The sequence below is a fragment of the Cucumis sativus genome, chromosome 7 (assembly GCF_000004075.3).
Source record: "Cucumis sativus cultivar 9930 chromosome 7, Cucumber_9930_V3, whole genome shotgun sequence".
Classification (NCBI taxonomy): domain Eukaryota; kingdom Viridiplantae; phylum Streptophyta; class Magnoliopsida; order Cucurbitales; family Cucurbitaceae; genus Cucumis; species Cucumis sativus.
The window spans coordinates 1,662,262-1,682,065 of NC_026661.2; the positions used below are offsets into that span (position 1 = coordinate 1,662,262).

Genomic DNA, 19,804 nt, shown 5'->3' on the forward strand with positions numbered 1-19,804 from the left:
ATGGAGAAAGGGTAGCATAACGACAAAAAGAAAGAACAAAAATTCCAGGTTTCTCATAATAGAAAATAAAGGGAAATTACTCACTGCAGTACGCAACAATTCTCCAGAATGTTTTTATTATTATTATTTTCCTAATTTCTAATATATAAAAATACATCTTAATCACGGAATGGAAACTCCTACTCAAGTTCATTCACATAAATAAAGCAAGGTATTTTTAAAGCAACAGACGGAGCCTAAATAATCCTACGATTATCAAATAGTTAACGATATTAAAAAAAAAATGAGGTCAAAGGTACCAAAGGATGACATCAACTAGAAACTTCGTTGTACTTGAAGACACAATCGTAGAGTCTTCCTCCAAGAAACTCTGCAACCTCCATATGCTTTACCTGTAAATCCAGAAAAATCACTTGTGAATTAGCAAATCTCTTGACTGCTTAGGCTACTTTTGAGAAAACAACATGCATGATCACAAGAGTGAAATCATTACCATGCCAATCTTTAGCGAATCACACTTAAATTGAGCATAAAGATTTGTTTCAATTCCACGACCCTGCAAAAATTGAACAGCTCATCAGTCATCAGTCAGCTTCCATTGAAATTGTTTCTCCATTGACAAATCAGACATCAGTTACTCTTAGAAGTTAGGACCCTTTAGAAATGTTTCTATGATTTTAATAATTTTAGGATGACTATTAAAAAAAGTAGGTTAAATTATACAAAATAATCCTAAAGTTCAGTATTTATTTCAATTATGATCCTAAACTTTGAAAGTTTCCATTTTACCCTGTACTCCAAAAAGCTTTGAAGTATTTCTAAATAACACCTTCAAATATTGTCAAATGAGTTTCGAACTACAAATGAATAAAAACTATGCAGCGCAAAAACTAAATTTGCTTCAACATTAATAAGATAAACCTTCAGATTTGCTCCAACACAATAAATTTACTTCATATTTAATTTTAGTAGCACGATGAAATGATAAGAACTCACCATTCCCTCAAGGACAACTAGATCCGCATCAGCTGCCAGGTAGCTAAGCTCCTGGGATACTCGAATAAGGTCAATGACCTTCAAGGAGACAAAAACAAAAATTACTTACCATAACTAACGAGAACGATATAAAAAACCTACCGAACCATTAAACAAATTTAAACATATATATTTGCATGACTTACGGGCAAATCATTGCCAGAATTAGCAACTAAAAGTTTGGAAGTATCAACCCCCATAAGTTGTCCATGGTCATCCTTCAGCTGATAAGTTGCACAATGTTAAATTAGAAGATAAAAACATTGAATTCATAATACTAAAAAATATTACTCTCAACTACCTTTGATAAAATTTCAATTAGTTCATTATAAGTTACATCATTAATTGAGGGCAAGTCATTGGCCGCTAAGACAACCTGCAGATGGCGGAAACATGTAAATTATACTCAACATGACAACGTATAAAACATGGTAATTACAAGAGGCAACTTATTCTCTGGAAAAGTACCCAATTGGATTTGAAAACTTTATGGTACCATTTAAGAAAAAGATATCATAGACACTTATAGAAGTTTCTGTAGATTCAGGCATAGAATGATTCATACAGTAGGGGTTTATCCTTGAGGAAGTAAAAGTATAAATGTTAACTGCCAAGTAAACTAAAATGACAACAAGTCCGATTCACAGACTTGATCACTTGTGTCAGGATGAAATAATGTTTTAAAAGTAACCTACATTGAGCAATATTCACTAAATAAAAAGATCACATAAGGAAGAAGAAAGGACACCTATAGTTTACTAGTGTTAAGAAACGATAAAACACGCCAAGTTGGGGAAAGGTAAGAGTTTGGATGTCTGCTTATAATCTGGCCAGTACAGGTATTTCCATGATGAATCTAAAAGTTCTTGAGTTCAAATATTATTTTCCTTTGCACAGAGTTTAGTCAGTAAAAAGACAATCTGTAACTCCTTGACATAAGAATCAAATGAATACTTCGACAGAGTAAATATGCAAGGTACAACTATAGATAGCAAAATACAATTTTCTCTTCTTTGTCTCTCATATAACATCTCAATCAATTTCAACTAAAAAAGAAGCATGAAGTTTAATTTGATATAAAAAATCAGAATTCAAGAGTAAATTTTGGAGTTTTCAAATGAAATGTTGTGTAAGATGCAGAAACCACATCTACCGCTAAACCTGAGTTCCGCGTCGGAGTAACTCTCTAGCGAATGGCAAAATGCCCAAAATAATATCTGCACCGGAGTTATCAACAAATATTACAGCCTGTCATAATGTAAAAAAGCCTCTGTCATACTTTAGATTCAACAAATAACTGAGTTAAGGTAAGTCCAGGTACGAACTTTCATGTGAAAAAATAGAACATATGAAGTAAATCAAATTTTGAACTAACCTTCTTCCATGACTTTTTACTCCATTTGAGTTTGAACGTGTCCAAATCATCAATTACCCAAGGACGAGGTACAAGATTTTGACAACTCGCTAAGAAAGACATACCATCCTTTGAGAAAACTTCAGCTAGCTTCAAAACATGAACTAATTTCACTTCAAACTAATGTTCAAGATGTCTTCAAGTAATTACAATCAGCTATATGTATTAGGGAAAATAAATACGAGCAATCAATAATCGATATGAATCACATTTCATGATGAAAGGTTGACTCACCTGAGCTGAACCAAGATCAAAAATGTTCCCAGCAAATATTCCTCTAACCAGATTCTCCAAACGCTTACCATCGTCTTCAATGGCATCATTGAGACGAATAACTTCAGCAAATAAGGTTATAGCCTTTGCATTCTCTTCATCCTATTAGCCAGGAACCAAGACAAAAAAATGTCAGGACAATGTAATTGTGGTTGATGTCATACAATATGAGACTTTACCGCCATGGAACGGCTTTAATCTCTCTTTCAATATCCAAAATCCCTGGATATCGACGTTGGAGATAAAATGGTGACTATCACCTAGCTTTATAATGTTTAGAAATTAGCAGCTTGTGTGACAATTGACATCATTAATATCCCTGGTTGCATGACCCCAGGGAGATTATAATTGTAGCAAGTATCTTTAAATCCATATCCAACCTAATCATAGGTAATTCATGCTAGTCTACACTCTCAAAGAGTTAAGTTGATTTATATCAGTTCCAATAATCCTTATTGCCCTTTAAAACATTACAATTCCCAATTCCCTCCACTTTGGGCTACAACATTCTTCTTTTTGGAAGGAAAATATTTAATAGAAGAAAAATATATACTTGCCTTCACTCTCTTGAATATATCTCTGAATCCCAATTCCCTAAGTATTTGCTCCCGAAGTCTACACAGAAGCTACAATTTTTAACAATAAGTCAATCCATGAAGATTAAATGGCGTAAGCCAAACATAGTTTTATTTATTTAAAAATGCTAAAATTGGCTTACAATGCAATCGGGTGGTCCTCCATGACTTTCAGGATCTTTCTTCAAGTCATCAAGTATTTGAGCATACCTTCAAAAAATTATACAAAAGCATAGAATGAGGCCCATAACATTTGTTTATAGGATTAGTGTGTTCTGTAGGTGCAGCAAGGCTAATCACAAGCTGGCAAGCTAATCTGATCCAGCAGAAGCGATATTGGTCCTTTTAAATCAATAACAGTTTTCCTAAACACAGCAGCTATACTTGATTTAATGTGTGGTTATGATCCTAACTAGAAAGAAGCAAATCAATTTTTTAAAGAAGGAGACATGATGTAACAACATTCAAAGAAATTTCACCTCTGGGCAAATTTTTCAGCTTTTGCTTCAGCATCTGGGACTGTGGGATCACTCGCCGCTCGTTCTCTAGAAATGTCAAACAATTATCAATAAGATTAGAAAAGTACTACCAAGGTCTAAGAAAGATCATAACCATCCAATTTTTCCTAAGCTTGACCGAAACTTACAAACACAAAAACTCTATACTGTCAACGGAACAAGTTAACAAGAAAAACGAATGATGAACTCCATCCCTAAAAAACCAAAACTTTTTCCCCCAGAAAGGAAACCAATCTGAACTATCAACCAAACTGAGATCTCCCTATCAGCTAGCCCATTCAATAAAAACAATAGCAACCGCAACAAAAACCCAATAAATCAGACGAAGTCCACGTCGCGACCTCTAAGAGAATGATCAATTCTTGACTTCCCCTTCCTCCGAGCAGCATGATACGCAATTATTGAAAAATAAAACAAAAAGAAATTGAATAAATAGAGAAATCGGAAGTACTTGAAGGAAGGGATGACATTATAGAAGACGTCGATCCATGAGAGCTCAATGGGGGTGGGCTTGCGAGGATTATCGGAAGAGAAACGGTAGGGGATGGTGCAGGCTCGGTAATGGGACTCAATCGGTGTGAGAAGCAGTGGAAATGGGACCAGCTCCGACGCGCTCTCCATTTCGGGCGACCTCCGATGTGATTGGACGACGGGGGGTTTTGGTAGCTTCCAGAGGTTGTCCGATTGGAATGTACACGCTTCTCATGCAGAGCAATCGAAGCAGAGGAAAGAGGAAAATCGGACGATGCTGGAAGAGAGAAAGAGTTGGAAACGACGTGACGTTTTTATTTCTTCTTTTACTATTATTCTTATATTATTAAACTATTATCATCAAAACCTCCTTTCAAAAATAATATTAATAAAATTTAATTAATAAATAAAAAGATTTTTTTGCAAAAATAACAAAAAAAAATTTATGAAAAAAATAGATGTTATAATGTAATTTTTTTAAATAAAATTATTGTAAAAACAAACGTGTCTATAAGAATAGCTTTTTCTTCATAGATATTAAATTATAAAATATGCTACTTTAGTAAAAGTACTTCTACATTTTCAAAAGTACATGAACTTTTACAACTATTTCAAAGATACTTTTTCTACGTATATGAAAAGAAATTTAGATCATTATTTTATTTTAGGTCGTCCATTTATCATTTTAAGTTTTGATTTTGATTTGGAATTAAAAAATTAATTCAAAAAATAGTGTTTAAAACATAATATGAAACAATATTTCGGTAACTAACGCAAATTTTATATAAGTCTTACACTACATGAGCTATGGACGTTTATAGCCATAGTCTTCATGAATTTGATTTTATTACTTTGTTAATTTTATGTTTAGTAAACTTATCTACATTTTTCTTAGTTTTATAGTTAGTATTTAAAATCTTGATGATGTCAAAAATATTGGTGTCTCAATCTTACGAAAAATATTGACACTAGAAATATCAATAAAATTTTGACATTGCTTGATAGATTCAAACAAGGATTTTAAATCGATAAATAAAAGAATTCGCTCCTCGGATTATTTTTGTATGCTTCCTAGATTTCTTTTATGATATAATGAAAATCATCTTTTATATCGATGTCGAGCCCATGGTATGTAAAAATATTGATAGATCGAAAAGAATTTGAATACCTTGTTTGTACTTAGTAAAATACTTAGAAACAAAATTAGTTGCTAAAATGAGCATTGTAATACACCTCGACCTTTATGTAATGTTGATCTAGTATCGATCTTCAAAATTATGAACATGATTGTTTTAGTACAAGTACGAGAGGGTTAGGAGATCGAGCCATAGAAAAGATTATGTCAATTATCAATGAGTTAAGTTCCCTTTGACAATTTAATAATATTGAAGTAACACGTAACCGTTACAATGGATAGGATATTGATGTTTTAATTAACCTAGTTTGACACAAATTATTTTCTTAAATCATTAGTTGTTATGATCGTATTTAACACTGACATGTTAACATGAACATAACTCAATTAATTTAGGCACATACTTTTGATTAATAAAACAAAGATACAGATATTCAAATCTCTAACCTATAACCTATGTATGTTATTAAACTAAACAAAATTTAAAAATAATAATAAAAAAACAAACTATTTACATTTTATAGAAAATTTCAATAAAATACAAAACTGATTTTTTTCAATCAAGTATATATTTTATTTATTTTGTTATATTTCACAATTTCCCAACAAAAAAAAGTAAACCTGGCAGACAAATTCACAGCTTCACAAAATATATTAAGACTAAAATGAATGTAAAATGATATTAATTTATCCTTTATAACATATAGCTGAATAGACAAAAATATCATCTATCACATCTCAATAGTTGACAATAATATAAAAGTTTAACATGGGTCAAAGAACATAACTCAATTGGTTAAGAGAAAAGAAATAGAATCCAAAAAAATTAAATAAATGAACCTATTTTTCAAATAATACTTTCATACATTCATCTTAGAAACAGTTTAAAGTATTCCTATACAGTGTGTGTGTGTGGAATATGTACAACCGATAGTTATGGAGATGGTAGGTAGGAGGAGCATATTAGTAATTAGACAGTAACTTGTTGGGGCTTTTAGTTTTAAATAGTGGGAGTGAACTGAGAGGAAGTAGTGAAGATTTTGGTAGCGAGTTCCTGTGGGAAACAGTGGAAAAGAGTATAGCCCTCTCCAAAGGCTATGTTATATTGTAGTTTCTTCATTGATATTGAAATTTAAATCTATCTTTAAATGTTCTTGTCTGTTTTTCGTGCCTTTGGGAGTTCTTATTAGGTGATACCCTAATCGAATCCTCAAAAATAACACAACATAGAAATTATATCAAAGATAGTATAATAATTAACCAGATAGAATAATCTCTAATTCCACATCCTATAAATGTTTAAAAACATAAGAGAAAACTAGAAACATATGATTTGTAAATCTAAGCACAAGGGGGTGGGATTTGGGTGCCAATATACCTGGCTCTAACATATTTGCAAGTAGAAGATGGATGATTTTCTCCTGATGAAAGATCCAAGTGAACATTTTCAAGGTTCACATTCTGACATGGGAATCCCTTGCTGCATTCTAATGCCACAGCCACTTTAGAGGAAGATGTTCCTCTAATGTTCTTGAAATAAATATCACTCAGCTTCACAAGAGATGGTGCCTGTCCAAATAAATCAGCTTCTCATCTCCGAAATGCATTTGCCATTCAATAACTTTTTGCCATAGTTTTGAAATTTGTTTAAGAAAGGATATTTTTTGAACTAAACGTCTAAAAAGTATTTATAGATACGATATTTCCTTTTGGTATCTAAGCTTTCAAAATATCCATTTTTAGTACGTAAGTTTTGATGATAACTAGTTGGGTCTCTCTAAGCTAGTATCGGTTAATCTTTTGAAAGTCCAAGAACTAGAAAAAGCTACGACAAAATGGACTTGAAAGTCCAAAGACTACAATGAAATTTATATCTGAAAATACTATAGTTTGCTCACGTGTTTACGGTCCTTTTTGTAAAACGATTAAGTTGAGAGAGCACTGGCTTACCTTGAAAGAACAAAATCCGAATGGACAGTATGATTGATCAATGATAATTGGATTGGACACATTGTTCATGGTAATGTTCTCAAATGTCATGTTTGTGGCTGAGCTGCTACCAGGAGAGTTTGGCCATGTCTTGATTCTGATCCCATTGGCGGTACCTGTGAGGCTGCAATTTTTAACTACTAATCCGCTTACGTCTCCTTCATTTCGATATCTTCCCAAGCTTCCAACACTACAGTGAACAAAAGTCAGTTATCCTGAAAACTACTTCTAGTAGCTGAATATAGGATAAAAGATGACAGAAGCATAAAACCTTTTGGTAGCAATCTATGTACCTGATCCCATGGCCAGGTCCACAGTTGACGCTAGAGATTGTGACTTGAGAGTTCCCTTGTCCGATGGATATGCAGTCGTCACCCGTTTGAATATGTGATAAAGAAAAATGGATATTAGAACTTCGGTCAATGTGGATGCCATCGGTGTTGGGACTATTTTCTGGAGCAGAAATCTTGAGTTCGCTACCTACGAACCTCTTGCATTGAACTAAAGCCAGGTGAAAGAACTTGCTGTTCAGCGAAGTTATGTGTTGAACAACCGTATTATTCAAAGCCACAAATTTCAAGTTCTGAAAAAGAACCAAGACATTGTAAGAATCTTACTGATTTTTCGAATGGCAATTCATAATATTTCAAATTGTAATCGCTCATTTTAAGATTTAAATTGATGTTTCAAACGGCAGGAATAAAACATTTTTTGAAATACCAATGCTTCAAGACATGAGTTTGAAACGGTATATTGTAAGAATCTTACTGATGTTTCGAATGGCAGCAATATAACGTTTCTTCCAAGTCCTAATGTTTTAACTTTCAAGACATGAGTTTGAAATGATATGCATTATTAAACTTACTAATATATGTTTGTAGTGGAACATTTCTTGCAATTCCTAAAGTTTCAAGGCATGAGATCGAAATGGTTCGTTGAAATAATTTCACCAGTTTTCAAGTGACAGCAATAGAACAATCCTTGCGATTTCTAGTTTTTCAAGACATGAAATTTATTAAAATTCAAACAGAACAAAATGTGGTATGGAATTTACAGTAGGAAGGAGTTTGCAATTGTAGTCATCGCGGCAGTTGTTGAATGGCCATGCCTCAGCGCCTCGACCATCAAAGGTTCCACCTCCATTCAAGGTTAGCCCCTCCATCCATCTGAACTCAATCCAGCCTGCACCAGAACCATATTTCGAAAGGTTTGTTGATGCCTTCAAATAGCCCTGCATTCGAGCGCAATGTCTCAAACCAAACAAATTTGACGAAGAAAGCCTAAAGAAGAAGACGACTAGACCCTTGCCTCCATTTTAACTGTTAGAGATGACACGTTTTTGCAAGGGCCAGAAAATATAACTGGACCAACCAAATAGGTTCCTTTTGGAATCAGGAAAGTTACAACTCCAGCTGAGTCACAGGCCATCCTCCATGCTGCTAAGAAGGCCTGAATCACAAGCAAATCAAAACTTTTGAAAACTGATCTTAATCTTTTTGAAGCAAAACCACTTCCTACTCAGAAACATCACGTTTGAAAACAATATATTGTCAATTTGAAAAAAAAAAAGACTGATTGTTTTATGAGAAAGCACACACACACACACATATAGTACTATTAAACCTTGTGATTGTTAGAGAACCACCTAAAACCCCTTCAAGAATGTAGAATCAAACACAATGTAATTTGTCAATAAACACTTTTTACTATTCCTAATCATGTATCCTCGCCATTTGGAAGGAAACTGGATTTTCATTTCCACCAAGCAAGAAATTGGACTAAGAACAGAAAACATCTGATTGAACGATTCTAAATTTGAGTAGACAAGTAGAAAACACAACAAGAGAGATTCATGGAAATCCTTAGGAACAATGCATATAATAACAAAGTTGTCGTTTCTAGAGAGCTGAAGAAATGGAACAAAAAACGGATAAAAAGTACAGGAAATTGCAGCAGAGAAGAGAATCTCAACAGTTGAAGGGAGCAACAGAGCTCAAGGAATACAATTCATCAAGTAAAATCTCAAACAATTTCCACAAAAAAAGAAAAAAAAGCAACAAAAAACAAACGCAGAACAGACGTTGCTATCATCAGTCAAGCCATTTGCTCGGGCACCAAAGCTTCTAACACTGAAAACATGAGAAGAACTCTTAGTTCTGTAACGCAATAAGCTTCCTGAAACGTCTGATTCCAATATTCCTCTACTAATAACTGAGCTAGAACAGGAAGACGAGAGCACCAAAAAAAGTGTAGTGTAAAAGGTGAAATTCATGCTAATAGCTTAACAAGAGCTTTGCTTCTGCTCAGAGAAACTGAAATCGGAAGAGATTTTTTTAGCTTACCGGTTCATGAATGGAACGGTATTTGAGTTTTAAATTTCCAACCGGAGATGCTGATAAAATGGGAGAGGGGGATTTCGAATTCGCCAAAGTTAACCGTCGTTAACTTCTTTTCCCCCCACTAAGTCTCTGATTGTTAACCGTCGCACACATGAAAAAGAGAAATACACCTAGAGCCACTGCCCGTTGAACAGAATCTCGACGGGCCGCCGGACCGGAGAAGGGCGGAGGTTGAGAGAGCATTAGTTGTAAGAAAAAATGGTGAGAGATCGTGTGGGTTGAGCGTCATGAATGTCATGCTTGTTGAATCATGCAAAATGGAAGTTTTTCTTTTTATATCCGTTTTGCCAATTTCTTCTTCAAAGGTTAATCAAACTAATTACTAATAATGAAAATAAATTGGGGATTAAATTTGAGAAATTATTTTATATAACAAAATGCTTCCAAATATTTATAAATATAACAAATTATCGTAAATAAAGAAAACAACCTATTATTTATATATGATAATTATATTTTGTTACATTTAATAAATATTTTAGATAATTTTGCTGAAAATTGATACAAATCCCTAACCTTAGGTGACAAGTGATAGTATTTAAATTTACAAAATTCTAAAATATTTAATTCAATTTTGAGATTTTTTTTAAAATAACAAAATAAATTAAAATATATACCGATTAGAGCAAAAAATAACAACGGTTAACGAATGCTTATTATTAATAGAATATTAAATCGGTTATATCTTATAAATATTTTGTCAAATTTGCTATTTTAAAAGATTTTTTTTAAAATTTTTAGAAAAGATATGCAATTTTGAATCAATAGAAATATTAGCATTTTACGTTCGGGAATGAATATATTTTGATATTTAAGAGCATTGAGATGTAGTTCAAATCCATGAAAATTGTTGAATTGTTTGATTTAAATGCTTTCTTAAAATTATTTTTAAATCAATAAAAATATTATATAAAGAAAAAGTGCATCTTGATTCTCATATTTTTTAAGTCCACAAATTATTGATTTATTTTCAACGTAATTTTAAAAACACTATAGTGTACAGTTATGATGAACTTTACATAAAAGAAAAATATTTGATGCATCCATCCATCTCATATGCTTTCTATCTCTCCACCATAAATACGTAAAAGTACCAAATATTGTTTTAAAACTTTTATTTTTGTTTCGTAGAGTGATAAAAGCATATAAGGAATCATTGCTTTAGAAAAATGGTGCAATTATAATGTACCCAAATGTTGCACATTGTGCATGTATGTCATGATGAAGTTAAAATCCAAACGGAAACAATCCTATGAAAATGAAAGATAATATAGTAAACCTCTAAGTCTTTTGCTTAATTAGTTTAAACCGTAAAATCCTATAATCATAGAGGCTAAATTGTAACTCGTAACTAGATCAAACCATGAAGGCCAAATTGGTAGTTTAACCCAAAATTTACTAATATCATCCTAATTAGAGCGGAAGTTGGTATATCGTTTTGTCTAAATAGGAGAAGGAATCGTGAATGCATTCATAAACAAAATTAAACAATACTCGATTTGCTCGGTTTTGTTGTATCTAGAGGTTATCACAAATCATGTAAATTCAAAAATCCACAAAGTGCACCCATGAAAAACTTGGATCGAGGATGTTACTTGTTAGTAAAACCTGAGATCAAATTATTCAAACTTTGGACCGTTTGTGTTTTATTCATTTCCTTACCAAATGAGAAAAAGAAAAGATAATAATCGCAAAGTGAGCTTAACTCAACAATAATTAACATGCCATTTTTTCGTGGAGGTTGGAGGTTCAATCTCATCTCATGTCCTACCGTTGTACCAAAAAGTAAACGAAACAGAACGCTCTTGGGAGATGGAGATTGATTCATTCATTGGATAAAATGGAATGGAATGATTAATAAATACTGCTAGAATCATGATGGTGTAGCAAATAATTATCTACATGTACATCTTAGAAGCTTTCAAGACTAATAATGATTTTGCTTTGAAAAAAAATTATAGCAAGCTTAAGAGGAAGAAGAGGCCACAATCAAGACACTAACTTTTTTTTCTTTTTCCTTTTTCACTATCATATCATTATGTCAGCCTCATTTTTTAGCCTTTGCAAACCTAAGGCATCTATACTTTTCACCACTTACAGTAATTTCAAGAGCTCCATCTTGGTTGTCTTGATTTGATGCAGTTCCCATTAGCACACTTTTCTCTTTTTCCAGATTTTCCTTTTCCATCTTCAACCTTGCTTCTTGTCTTGCAATTTCGGCCTATAAGAAGGAAGGAAAAAAAATCAAAACAAGATGTAAAAGCACTCTTCTTTCTGGATGGATGAATGGTAAATTGATTTAAGAAGAAAAAGGGGGCGAGAAAACATTGTGAATTGAGAATATGACGAAAAAAAAGAAAGTTAAATTACAAACTTGGTCCTTATCGTTCGGAGAAAGTTGGAATTTAGTCCTTATGGTTCAATAAAACTTCGTGTGCAGTTTTTATGGAATTCAAAATTATGAGAATTTTTATCAAACCACAAAGACTAAATTCTAATTTCTCCAACAAAATGAGTCAAATTTACTATTATCCTAAAAGAAAAAATCAAGCTCATATTTACTTCAATAGTCCTTTCACTGATTAACGTCTACTTGATACAATCAAATATCTGCCTATTCGGTAACTTCGAGTTCCTCCCCACCTAAATTGTCTGACTGACTTGAGGTAAGATAATCTATGTGAGGCTGCCAACTTACTTTTCTGGGTAGAGCCGAATGTATTCCGCTAGGCTGCACCACAAAACTAATAGATTCTTTTTTATCCTCGATTAATCTGACAAGACAGCTTGCCTAACTCCAAAATATTTGGGATTAAGAAAACTTAAAAGGATATTAAATCCAAGGGTTTAGGATATTACAACTTATGGACAACTTGTCTAACCACGATGGATTGACCCTCTTCTCCCTAACAAGAAACAAAACTTTTCATTGAAGAAGTGAAAAGAAACTAATGTTCAAGGAACCAAATCTATCTTTAGAATGTACATTTGTTTGTCCTAAACTACAGGTTTAATAATATTACTGGTTTCTCATTTATGTCAATCATAAACCTATAAACCTATAAACCTACAAACCAAACCCACGAATCTATAGCTTGTTCCTTAACATGAACTCGAACTATCAAACTCCAGATTCCATAAACCCAAGTTTCCCAACTCTTAAGAACCCTATATCAAACATCTCATGGGAACTTATCATCCCGCACTCCTTGTATTCTCTTCCTAGATTTGGAGGAAAATATGAAAACAACCAACAAAGGAAATGGGTATCCTATAATTCATGCAGTTATGGCTGGTGAAGTCCAGAAAACAACTATTTGACTACTAAAAAGGTAAGAGTACCACGTCAGGGGAAGAAATAAAGAAGGTGAAATGCTTGATTTGAATAGATGGCAAAAAGGCATTCAACTACACGATGAAAATTCAAAAACAAGACCAAAGTATAATCTAACTATGAAAAGGACGCCCTACTAATTAAGCTATGAACAGGGCTCAAAATTATCAATTAAGAAATGGCAAGATTTAGCAGCAAACGTCTACATTTCCAGATTAAAAACTCAGCGATGAAGACTGAATAATTTCCTTAACTAAAAAAAATCGTTAAAAAACCCACCAACAGTAATCTCAAAATTAAGCAGCTCTGACTAACAAAAAGTCAGAGAATTCAATCAAGTACCTCACGACGAGAGAGCTCAGCTTTCCAAGCAGCTTCACGTTCAGCAACCTCACGTTCACGCTCTTCAATGTAACTCTGCATCTCTCTCTCCTTCATGATTCGATCTTGAATATCTGCATCCAAAGCTTCCTTGAGCTCCTCCACGAATTTATCCACCACAGCCTTTATTCTCAAAGACATCGTCAATTCCGCCCAATCACACCTCGAAACCCTAAAATTCACAACCCAACAACAACAACAGCTTCTCAGTGAACCTCAATCAGCTTCCACAATCGTCTCCAACGGAGGCTGTGGTTAGGTTTTGCAAGTGAAGAAACCAGAAACCACCATGGCGGAAGGTGAAGAAATATGGATGGGAGAGAAAGAGAACCGGGAAGGAAAGTTGTGCAAAATTAGTCCTTAATGGGGCCGGGTTTCATTAGGGCCGCTATTGTTTTTGCTTTAACCTGGCCCACAAGGAACCAAAACGGTGCGTTTCACTCCCCAGTGTCAATGCACGGAAACTAACCAAAATACAAAAATAGAAAGCAAACCAAAGCATAAATGGTCCATCAACCAACTCTTCAAACCCAACGAGCTTTACTAAATGACATTTGCTCAAGTAACAATTTCAAATGTATTACATTACATTTAATCATTTGTAACCTAAAGTTCGATATCATTATTTTATAAAAATGAAAATGTTAACATGAATAGGTATTTTTCAAAATTATTAAAAAAAAAACAAGAAAGGAAAATAATTTAATTAGTGAATAAAAATCTTGTTTAATTTGAAACAAGTTTGTGTAAGTGTTAATTTTGTACTTAATTAGTTGAGTTAATTGTGTTTTATTAATTTTATGAATTTAAAAAATGATTCATAAAAATGTAAGAAATTCACTTATCGTGACATGGTAACATGTACTCCATGTTTTAGTAGACAATAGAAACATTTTTTTAGAAAGACATTTTTATTTATTGTTTTGATAAAATTTATTTAAAATAAATTATAATTATTAGTTTAAAATAATAGATTTTTTGAGAAATTTAATTAGTTAAATTTGTTAGTACTTGATTATCTGACGATTGAATGTGTACGCTCGATTTTGAAGAAACGAAACCCACAATGTTCTTCAAGTTTGAGTCAATAAAGTTTGTATCTCTTCAATTGGACCAAAATAAAAAAAATATATTTTTTATTTCTTTTCTTAAATAATGTGACAATTTATGATTAGCCCAAAATATTTGCCAAATAGAATCTCATACTATTTAAAAAAAAGATTTAAATAGTTATCTATTTTTAAATATTTTTCTAAAATGGTAATCACTATTGGTGCAGTGACAATTAAAAAACAGAAAATCTAAATACTTAAGTAGTTTTTTAGCAAATTGTATCGTGAGATTAGTTGAGGTGGCCAAAGTTGTGAGTTTTTTAGCAAATTATGTCGTGAGATTAGTTAAGGTGGCGTAGGCTGTCGGGATCGGATATCAAAATAAAGAGAGGAAACATGTTTGGATTATTATTATTTTTTTGTTAATTAGAAAAAACTAAAATTGATTTTGGTGAAACCAAAAAGGAAAAAGGAAATGGCAAAGGAGTAATATAAAAGGAAGTTGGAGGGCAAAAGAAAGAAATAGTCCCATCAAAGTAGCACCCTCCAAAAATTCTCCCTAAAATCCCTACATTCATTCAAGATCCCTTCCTCCCAAAGAAACCTCTTCAAAACCTCTCCCTCTTCTCCCCCTTCTCCCCCACCCTCATCCCCCTTCCCCTCTCATTTTTCCTATTCAGCCCCCGGAGCTTCACCCCTCTCCATTATGGAGGACTGCCTCAGGGAGTCCATGCGTAAATTAGCCGTTTGGTTCACCAAAACCTTCAAGCCAATCATGACGCACGACGAGCTCGAACCTATCATGGCTACTCTAGGCTTTATCGCCCTAGAACCCGCCGTCAACGGCGCCGGAATCTCCTGGAAATCCTATAAATACTCCGCCGCTGATTGCCGCACCAAGTCGGTTTCTCCTTCCCCGCCAACGCCGCGACTTCCGTATCCGAGAATCGACGGTCTTCACATTTATACTTACAGAGCATTTCTCGACGCCGTCAATTTCTATCTCGAGAAGTTTGATATCTCCGATCTCTTCCATATTAGGTAACAATGTTGTTAATCATTTTGATTTTGTGCTTTATTTCTTTAATTTTATTCTGTGGAAATTTCTCTGTGCTGTTCCGATTTTCGTTGATTTTGAATGATTCTTCTTAATTCCTTCACCGCCTTTTTCTTTTTATACTTTCAAGTCTTTTTCGAAATTGATTGCTGTTTTTTTCAAAATTTTCAACTCTGATTTTGGAAGATTTATAGTTGACTACCGATTTGATGAATATGAACTGAAAACACAACATATTCTGACTTTCTTTTTCTCTTTTTGAATTTGATGAACTCCAACAATGTTTCGATATTTCAACTTGATTCTACTCTGTGATTAACAGTATTTTTTTCCATTAATTTTTGTTTTTATCGATAACAGTAAATCTTTGATTCTTTCTTTCGAGCCAACGTTTACCTCTTTTTTCTTTCTTTTTTTTTTTTGTTACTCTAATAAATTTTAATAGAAAAATTAAAACAAAATCATATCATATTATATGTAAAGTTAGTTATTATTATTATTATTATTTTACGTTCATAGATGGTAAAGATATTAAAGTGCATCCTTTTTTCTTCAAGTATGAAAAGTCAATTTTGGACGATTTTCTTCTTCTTCTCTCCGACTCCTTACCTGAAAAATTTCAACCATCCCTTTCCACTTTCATCCATTTAAACCATGAAATTATATAAATATATCCATCAAAACCTTCAATTATGTTTTAATTTGACACTCTTCTTCAAAACTAAGGGTTTAAATTGATTTAAGTTATGAAAATTTATGGTTTCAGTAGATACAATAATTAGCTTAATGTTTAAATGGTATATTTGTTATGTTTGTATATATATATATATATATATATATATAATTCAAATTGACTAAGTATTTTTGTAATATTATGTCCAATTGATTTCTACTTTAGTTTATTATATTTGTTTTTATTAATTACTATATGACATTTGATTTGATGTTTCCTATTTCTATCTTTTCAGAAAAAAAAAATGTAACGTGTTTCTTACAACTTTCTACAAATGATTTTGATTTCTTTAGTATATAATTTTTTAGAAAACAATTAAGAACGTATTAGAAATATATTCATGTGTCTGTGTATAATCTGTGCTCTCAAGTTTAGTGTACTTCCAATACATTTAATCTTTTATCAAATTTGATTGATAATAATTTGCAGTTAAGAAAGTAAAATGTTTGAATTATGTTTCTTAATTTTATGATAAATAAAAATTGGACATGATTAAACACTAATAAGTAGTTTTAGATACACAATTATTTTTGTAATGGAAAAAAGAAAACTCCAAACAATAAAAATTGTTATTTAACCAAATTTGCTGCTGAAAAGGTATAATTCTTTTTAGGAAAATATTTTATATCAAAATACCCAATAGGCAATAATAAAATAAAATAAATGGTATTTTTAACATATTATAAATTTATTGTTTGGAAAAATTATGCAAGTGGATTAATAAAATAATCATAATTTTTTCTTACTATACAATTTTTTTTGACTTATTAGTATTTTTAACCAAATATTTATTACTTTTTTTTTTTGTGAAAAAATGAATTAATAATATTAGCTAAGAGGAAATGTTTTTAAGTATTGGACAGCACGAAACTCGACGTCTGCATGTAAAATGTAATGCAGACTTTTAACTTTCACATGCTGCCTTTGCATTTATCACCTAACACATGACCACAAAAAATAAGCACTTTTAATTAATTACTTATTTCCACATTTCCCTTTTCTATTAAATTTATTTATTTTATCATTGAACTTTTTAATGTGCTTTTCTATTGTTTTGATCTTTTGACGTTTAAGTTCATTGATTTTTCTTTTCTTTTCTTTGGTATTTCTTATTATTATCTTTTATAATTTAAATTGTCAACTTTAATGTTTCGAATTTCATTAAATATCTTAGTTGTCAAAATTTAGATTGTCAATTTTCATTAAATATCGCATTTATGTCTCTATTCTATCATAGGGAGGATTTGATTGTGTGTGTTTGTGTAATATATGATGTATAGAATAGATAATAAATGAGATTACATCATATTTTGAATAAATTAGTTTTCATAAAATTAAATCAATAATAGAAAAACCAACATATTTTTCATAAATTAGATACCTCCAATCATTTAAGATTACATCATTTTCGAAAGTATATAAAGGAAGAGGAAGAGGAAGAGGTAAAGAAATTAAAAATAAGTAATGATGCTATCAGTATTAAAATCTTGCTGCTAAGACTTAGAATCTCTATAAATCTACTGATGATTTGAAGTTCTAAGTTGGGGAGGTAGATATATATATATATTACAAATAATTTAATGTTAATGTTGTTCAGTAGTCAACATAATGTATGTGTTTAAATTAGTATCAAGGAAAAGTACATAATCTAAATATATGTTTGAATTTTAGATTACACATACACATGTTTGAATAATTTTATAAATAATTATTTCATTCGGCTTGAAAAACTTGAGTAATTTCTCTCTAAATTCAAATTGTTAATGTGCAATTAAATCGTAATTAATCATATAAAAGTTTTATAGTTGTGATTTATGTTAACCAATCGTGTTTTTAGTTAGTCTTTTCGGAAAATTGTTCGAGTTGCATTTATTTTTGTATTTAAATTTTAATAATAATTTACTGCTAAATAATTTTTTACTTTTTTTAAATGAGATTGGTACAAAAGATATGTGAATTTGAGATAGCGACATTTTAATTGACGAATAGAATTTAAAATTTTACTACATTTTATTTATTTTATATACTTTTGTCATTTATATTTAAAGAAAAAGACTTTCAAATATAGCAAAATTTTATATTAGATTTCTTTCCTTTATATACTAATTTATCATTATATTTTATATTTCATATTTCCTATACTATTTTTCTCCTTTTCTTTTTAAGGCGTATATTAAGAGGATTTTCACTTTATATATATACTTTTAGTAATCTCTTTGAAATATTTTTTCCATGACAAATATTTTTATAATTAATTAACTTTTTAAAAATACTTTTTGTTTATGATTTTTTTTTTTATGTAAAAGTATTTTTATATAAAAATATATCATTCTAAATGCTTTGCAATACATGTTTTGTGTGACACTCTTTCAATTAGAACTATTGATATTTGGATGTGTTTTGATTTACATGTAAATTGTTTCTTCCCCATAAGTCATGAGTCTAAATACAAGTCATCAATATGAACAAGTGCATATTTTCTTTAAAACAAAATTTATGTTGTTTATTTGTAGAGGTTTGCCATTGTATCGAAACCATGATCGAAATAGGAAGTGGCGTCGAATGGACGAAGAAGGCGGTAATTTTGTTTACCGAGAAGGAACTTTAGATCAAACAACCCTCAGTCTTTATAATTTCCATAAGGTCAATAACCAGAATAATAAGAGATACAAAAAGTACGATAGTATTACCAATGACGAAGAAAACAACGATCGCAGTAGAATGACTGAAGATAGTACAGAAGAAGATTCCATTTGCATTGTTAGTTTGAAAGATGTAATTACGTAGAAAGGGAGACTGGAAAACAACACATCAGAAACAATTTTGGCATATTTTCCCATTGGCTAATCCCAAACATGTATTCTTTAATTATTTGATGTCTTGTGAGAGATTATTAATTAGAGTTTCTAAGTCATACACATGAACAAAATTTTGCAAAGCTAATTGGAAAGAGAAAATAGTGTGGCTGTGAATGAATTTTGATGTGGATAGTTTGCCTTTCCTTTGTTTACAATAATAGTTTTTGGATCTTTTGTAAGCTCACTCTATTTTAAAAGACATTAGGACTTTACTATATATATATATATATATGTATGTATTATATAGCAAAAGGTGAAAAGTTATGTTTGTGTTAGTAAATTTGTAGTTTGGTTGAATTGTCATTAGGTTTTGACATTTTTAGTTTAGACATCATCTAATTGTTTGTTTGTTTTTTTTGGCTTGTAAATTAGGAAAATTTTGGGGGATTGAATATTTGACATTTAAGGAAAAATCAATTTAATATATTTATACTAATTAAAATCTACTCTTTTTTTTTTCTTCCTCTTATTTTAACTAAATTTAATCAAAATTTTGGATCCTCCATGTGTTATATGGAAGAGAGAGGGAAATATTGATTTCTACTTTGAACAATATTGACAAGAGATCTAATAAAAGGTA

At 31.4% G+C, this 19,804-nt stretch overlaps 4 protein-coding genes across 5 annotated transcripts; 1 reads left to right on the forward strand and 3 right to left on the reverse strand.

Annotated features, from left to right (window-relative positions):
• Window positions 1-61: 61 nt before the first annotated feature.
• Window positions 62-4,603, reverse strand: LOC101221235 (damage-control phosphatase At2g17340). Its single transcript, XM_004144852.3, has 12 exons — window positions 4,267-4,603; window positions 3,777-3,842; window positions 3,441-3,507; window positions 3,280-3,348; window positions 2,684-2,824; window positions 2,411-2,539; window positions 2,197-2,283; window positions 1,337-1,411; window positions 1,182-1,259; window positions 997-1,074; window positions 494-556; window positions 62-392 (listed from the first exon to the last, which is right to left on the reverse strand). The coding sequence occupies exons 1-12, from the start codon at window positions 4,434-4,436 to the stop codon at window positions 312-314; spliced, it is 1,104 nt and encodes a 367-aa protein (XP_004144900.1). The 5' UTR covers window positions 4,437-4,603; the 3' UTR covers window positions 62-311.
• Window positions 4,604-6,517: 1,914 nt separating this feature from the next.
• LOC101214980 (exopolygalacturonase) lies at window positions 6,518-10,040 on the reverse strand. Of its 2 annotated transcripts, XM_031888522.1 has the most exons (7): window positions 9,753-10,040; window positions 9,491-9,539; window positions 8,719-8,859; window positions 8,465-8,641; window positions 7,704-7,993; window positions 7,372-7,600; window positions 6,518-6,990 (listed from the first exon to the last, which is right to left on the reverse strand). In XM_031888522.1, the coding sequence occupies exons 1-7, from the start codon at window positions 9,758-9,760 to the stop codon at window positions 6,763-6,765; spliced, it is 1,122 nt and encodes a 373-aa protein (XP_031744382.1). In that variant the 5' UTR covers window positions 9,761-10,040; the 3' UTR covers window positions 6,518-6,762. The 2 variants fall into 2 exon arrangements, with proteins under 2 accessions (XP_031744382.1, XP_011659695.2); XM_011661393.2 differs by lacking the exon at window positions 9,491-9,539.
• Window positions 10,041-11,619: 1,579 nt separating this feature from the next.
• On the reverse strand, window positions 11,620-13,877 carry LOC101221471. The gene is made up of 2 exons (XM_004144853.3): window positions 13,486-13,877; window positions 11,620-12,030 (listed from the first exon to the last, which is right to left on the reverse strand). The coding sequence occupies exons 1-2, from the start codon at window positions 13,663-13,665 to the stop codon at window positions 11,857-11,859; spliced, it is 354 nt and encodes a 117-aa protein (XP_004144901.1). The 5' UTR covers window positions 13,666-13,877; the 3' UTR covers window positions 11,620-11,856.
• A 1,286-nt stretch (window positions 13,878-15,163) lies between these two features.
• On the forward strand, window positions 15,164-19,408 carry LOC101221709. The gene is made up of 2 exons (XM_004144854.3): window positions 15,164-15,617; window positions 18,880-19,408. Exons 1-2 carry the CDS (start codon window positions 15,283-15,285, stop codon window positions 19,151-19,153), a joined length of 609 nt encoding a protein of 202 aa, XP_004144902.1. The 5' UTR covers window positions 15,164-15,282; the 3' UTR covers window positions 19,154-19,408.
• The last annotated feature ends 396 nt before the right edge of the window (window positions 19,409-19,804 follow it).

Excerpts from the sequence above, each read along its gene's own strand:
- LOC101221235 (XM_004144852.3), bottom strand. The coding sequence starts at position 4,436 with ATGGAGAGCGCGTCGGAGCTGGTCCCATTTCCACTGCTTCTCACACCG. Across the intron at positions 2,284-2,410 it reads GTAAAAAGTCATGGAAGAAG|GCTGTAATATTTGTTGATAA; the intron begins GTTAGTTCAAAA and ends ACATTATGACAG. Across the intron at positions 1,075-1,181 it reads ATTCTGGCAATGATTTGCCC|GTCATTGACCTTATTCGAGT; the intron begins GTAAGTCATGCA and ends GTCTCCTTGAAG.
- LOC101214980 (XM_031888522.1), bottom strand. Across the intron at positions 7,994-8,464 it reads ATTGCAAACTCCTTCCTACT|AACTTGAAATTTGTGGCTTT; the intron begins GTAAATTCCATA and ends GTTCTTTTTCAG. Across the intron at positions 6,991-7,371 it reads TCGGATTTTGTTCTTTCAAG|GCACCATCTCTTGTGAAGCT; the intron begins GTAAGCCAGTGC and ends TTATTTGGACAG.
- LOC101221471 (XM_004144853.3), bottom strand. The coding sequence starts at position 13,665 with ATGTCTTTGAGAATAAAGGCTGTGGTGGATAAATTCGTGGAGGAGCTC. Across the intron at positions 12,031-13,485 it reads CTGAGCTCTCTCGTCGTGAG|GCCGAAATTGCAAGACAAGA; the intron begins GTACTTGATTGA and ends TCCTTCTTATAG.
- LOC101221709 (XM_004144854.3), top strand. The coding sequence starts at position 15,283 with ATGGAGGACTGCCTCAGGGAGTCCATGCGTAAATTAGCCGTTTGGTTC. Across the intron at positions 15,618-18,879 it reads TCCGATCTCTTCCATATTAG|AGGTTTGCCATTGTATCGAA; the intron begins GTAACAATGTTG and ends GTTTATTTGTAG.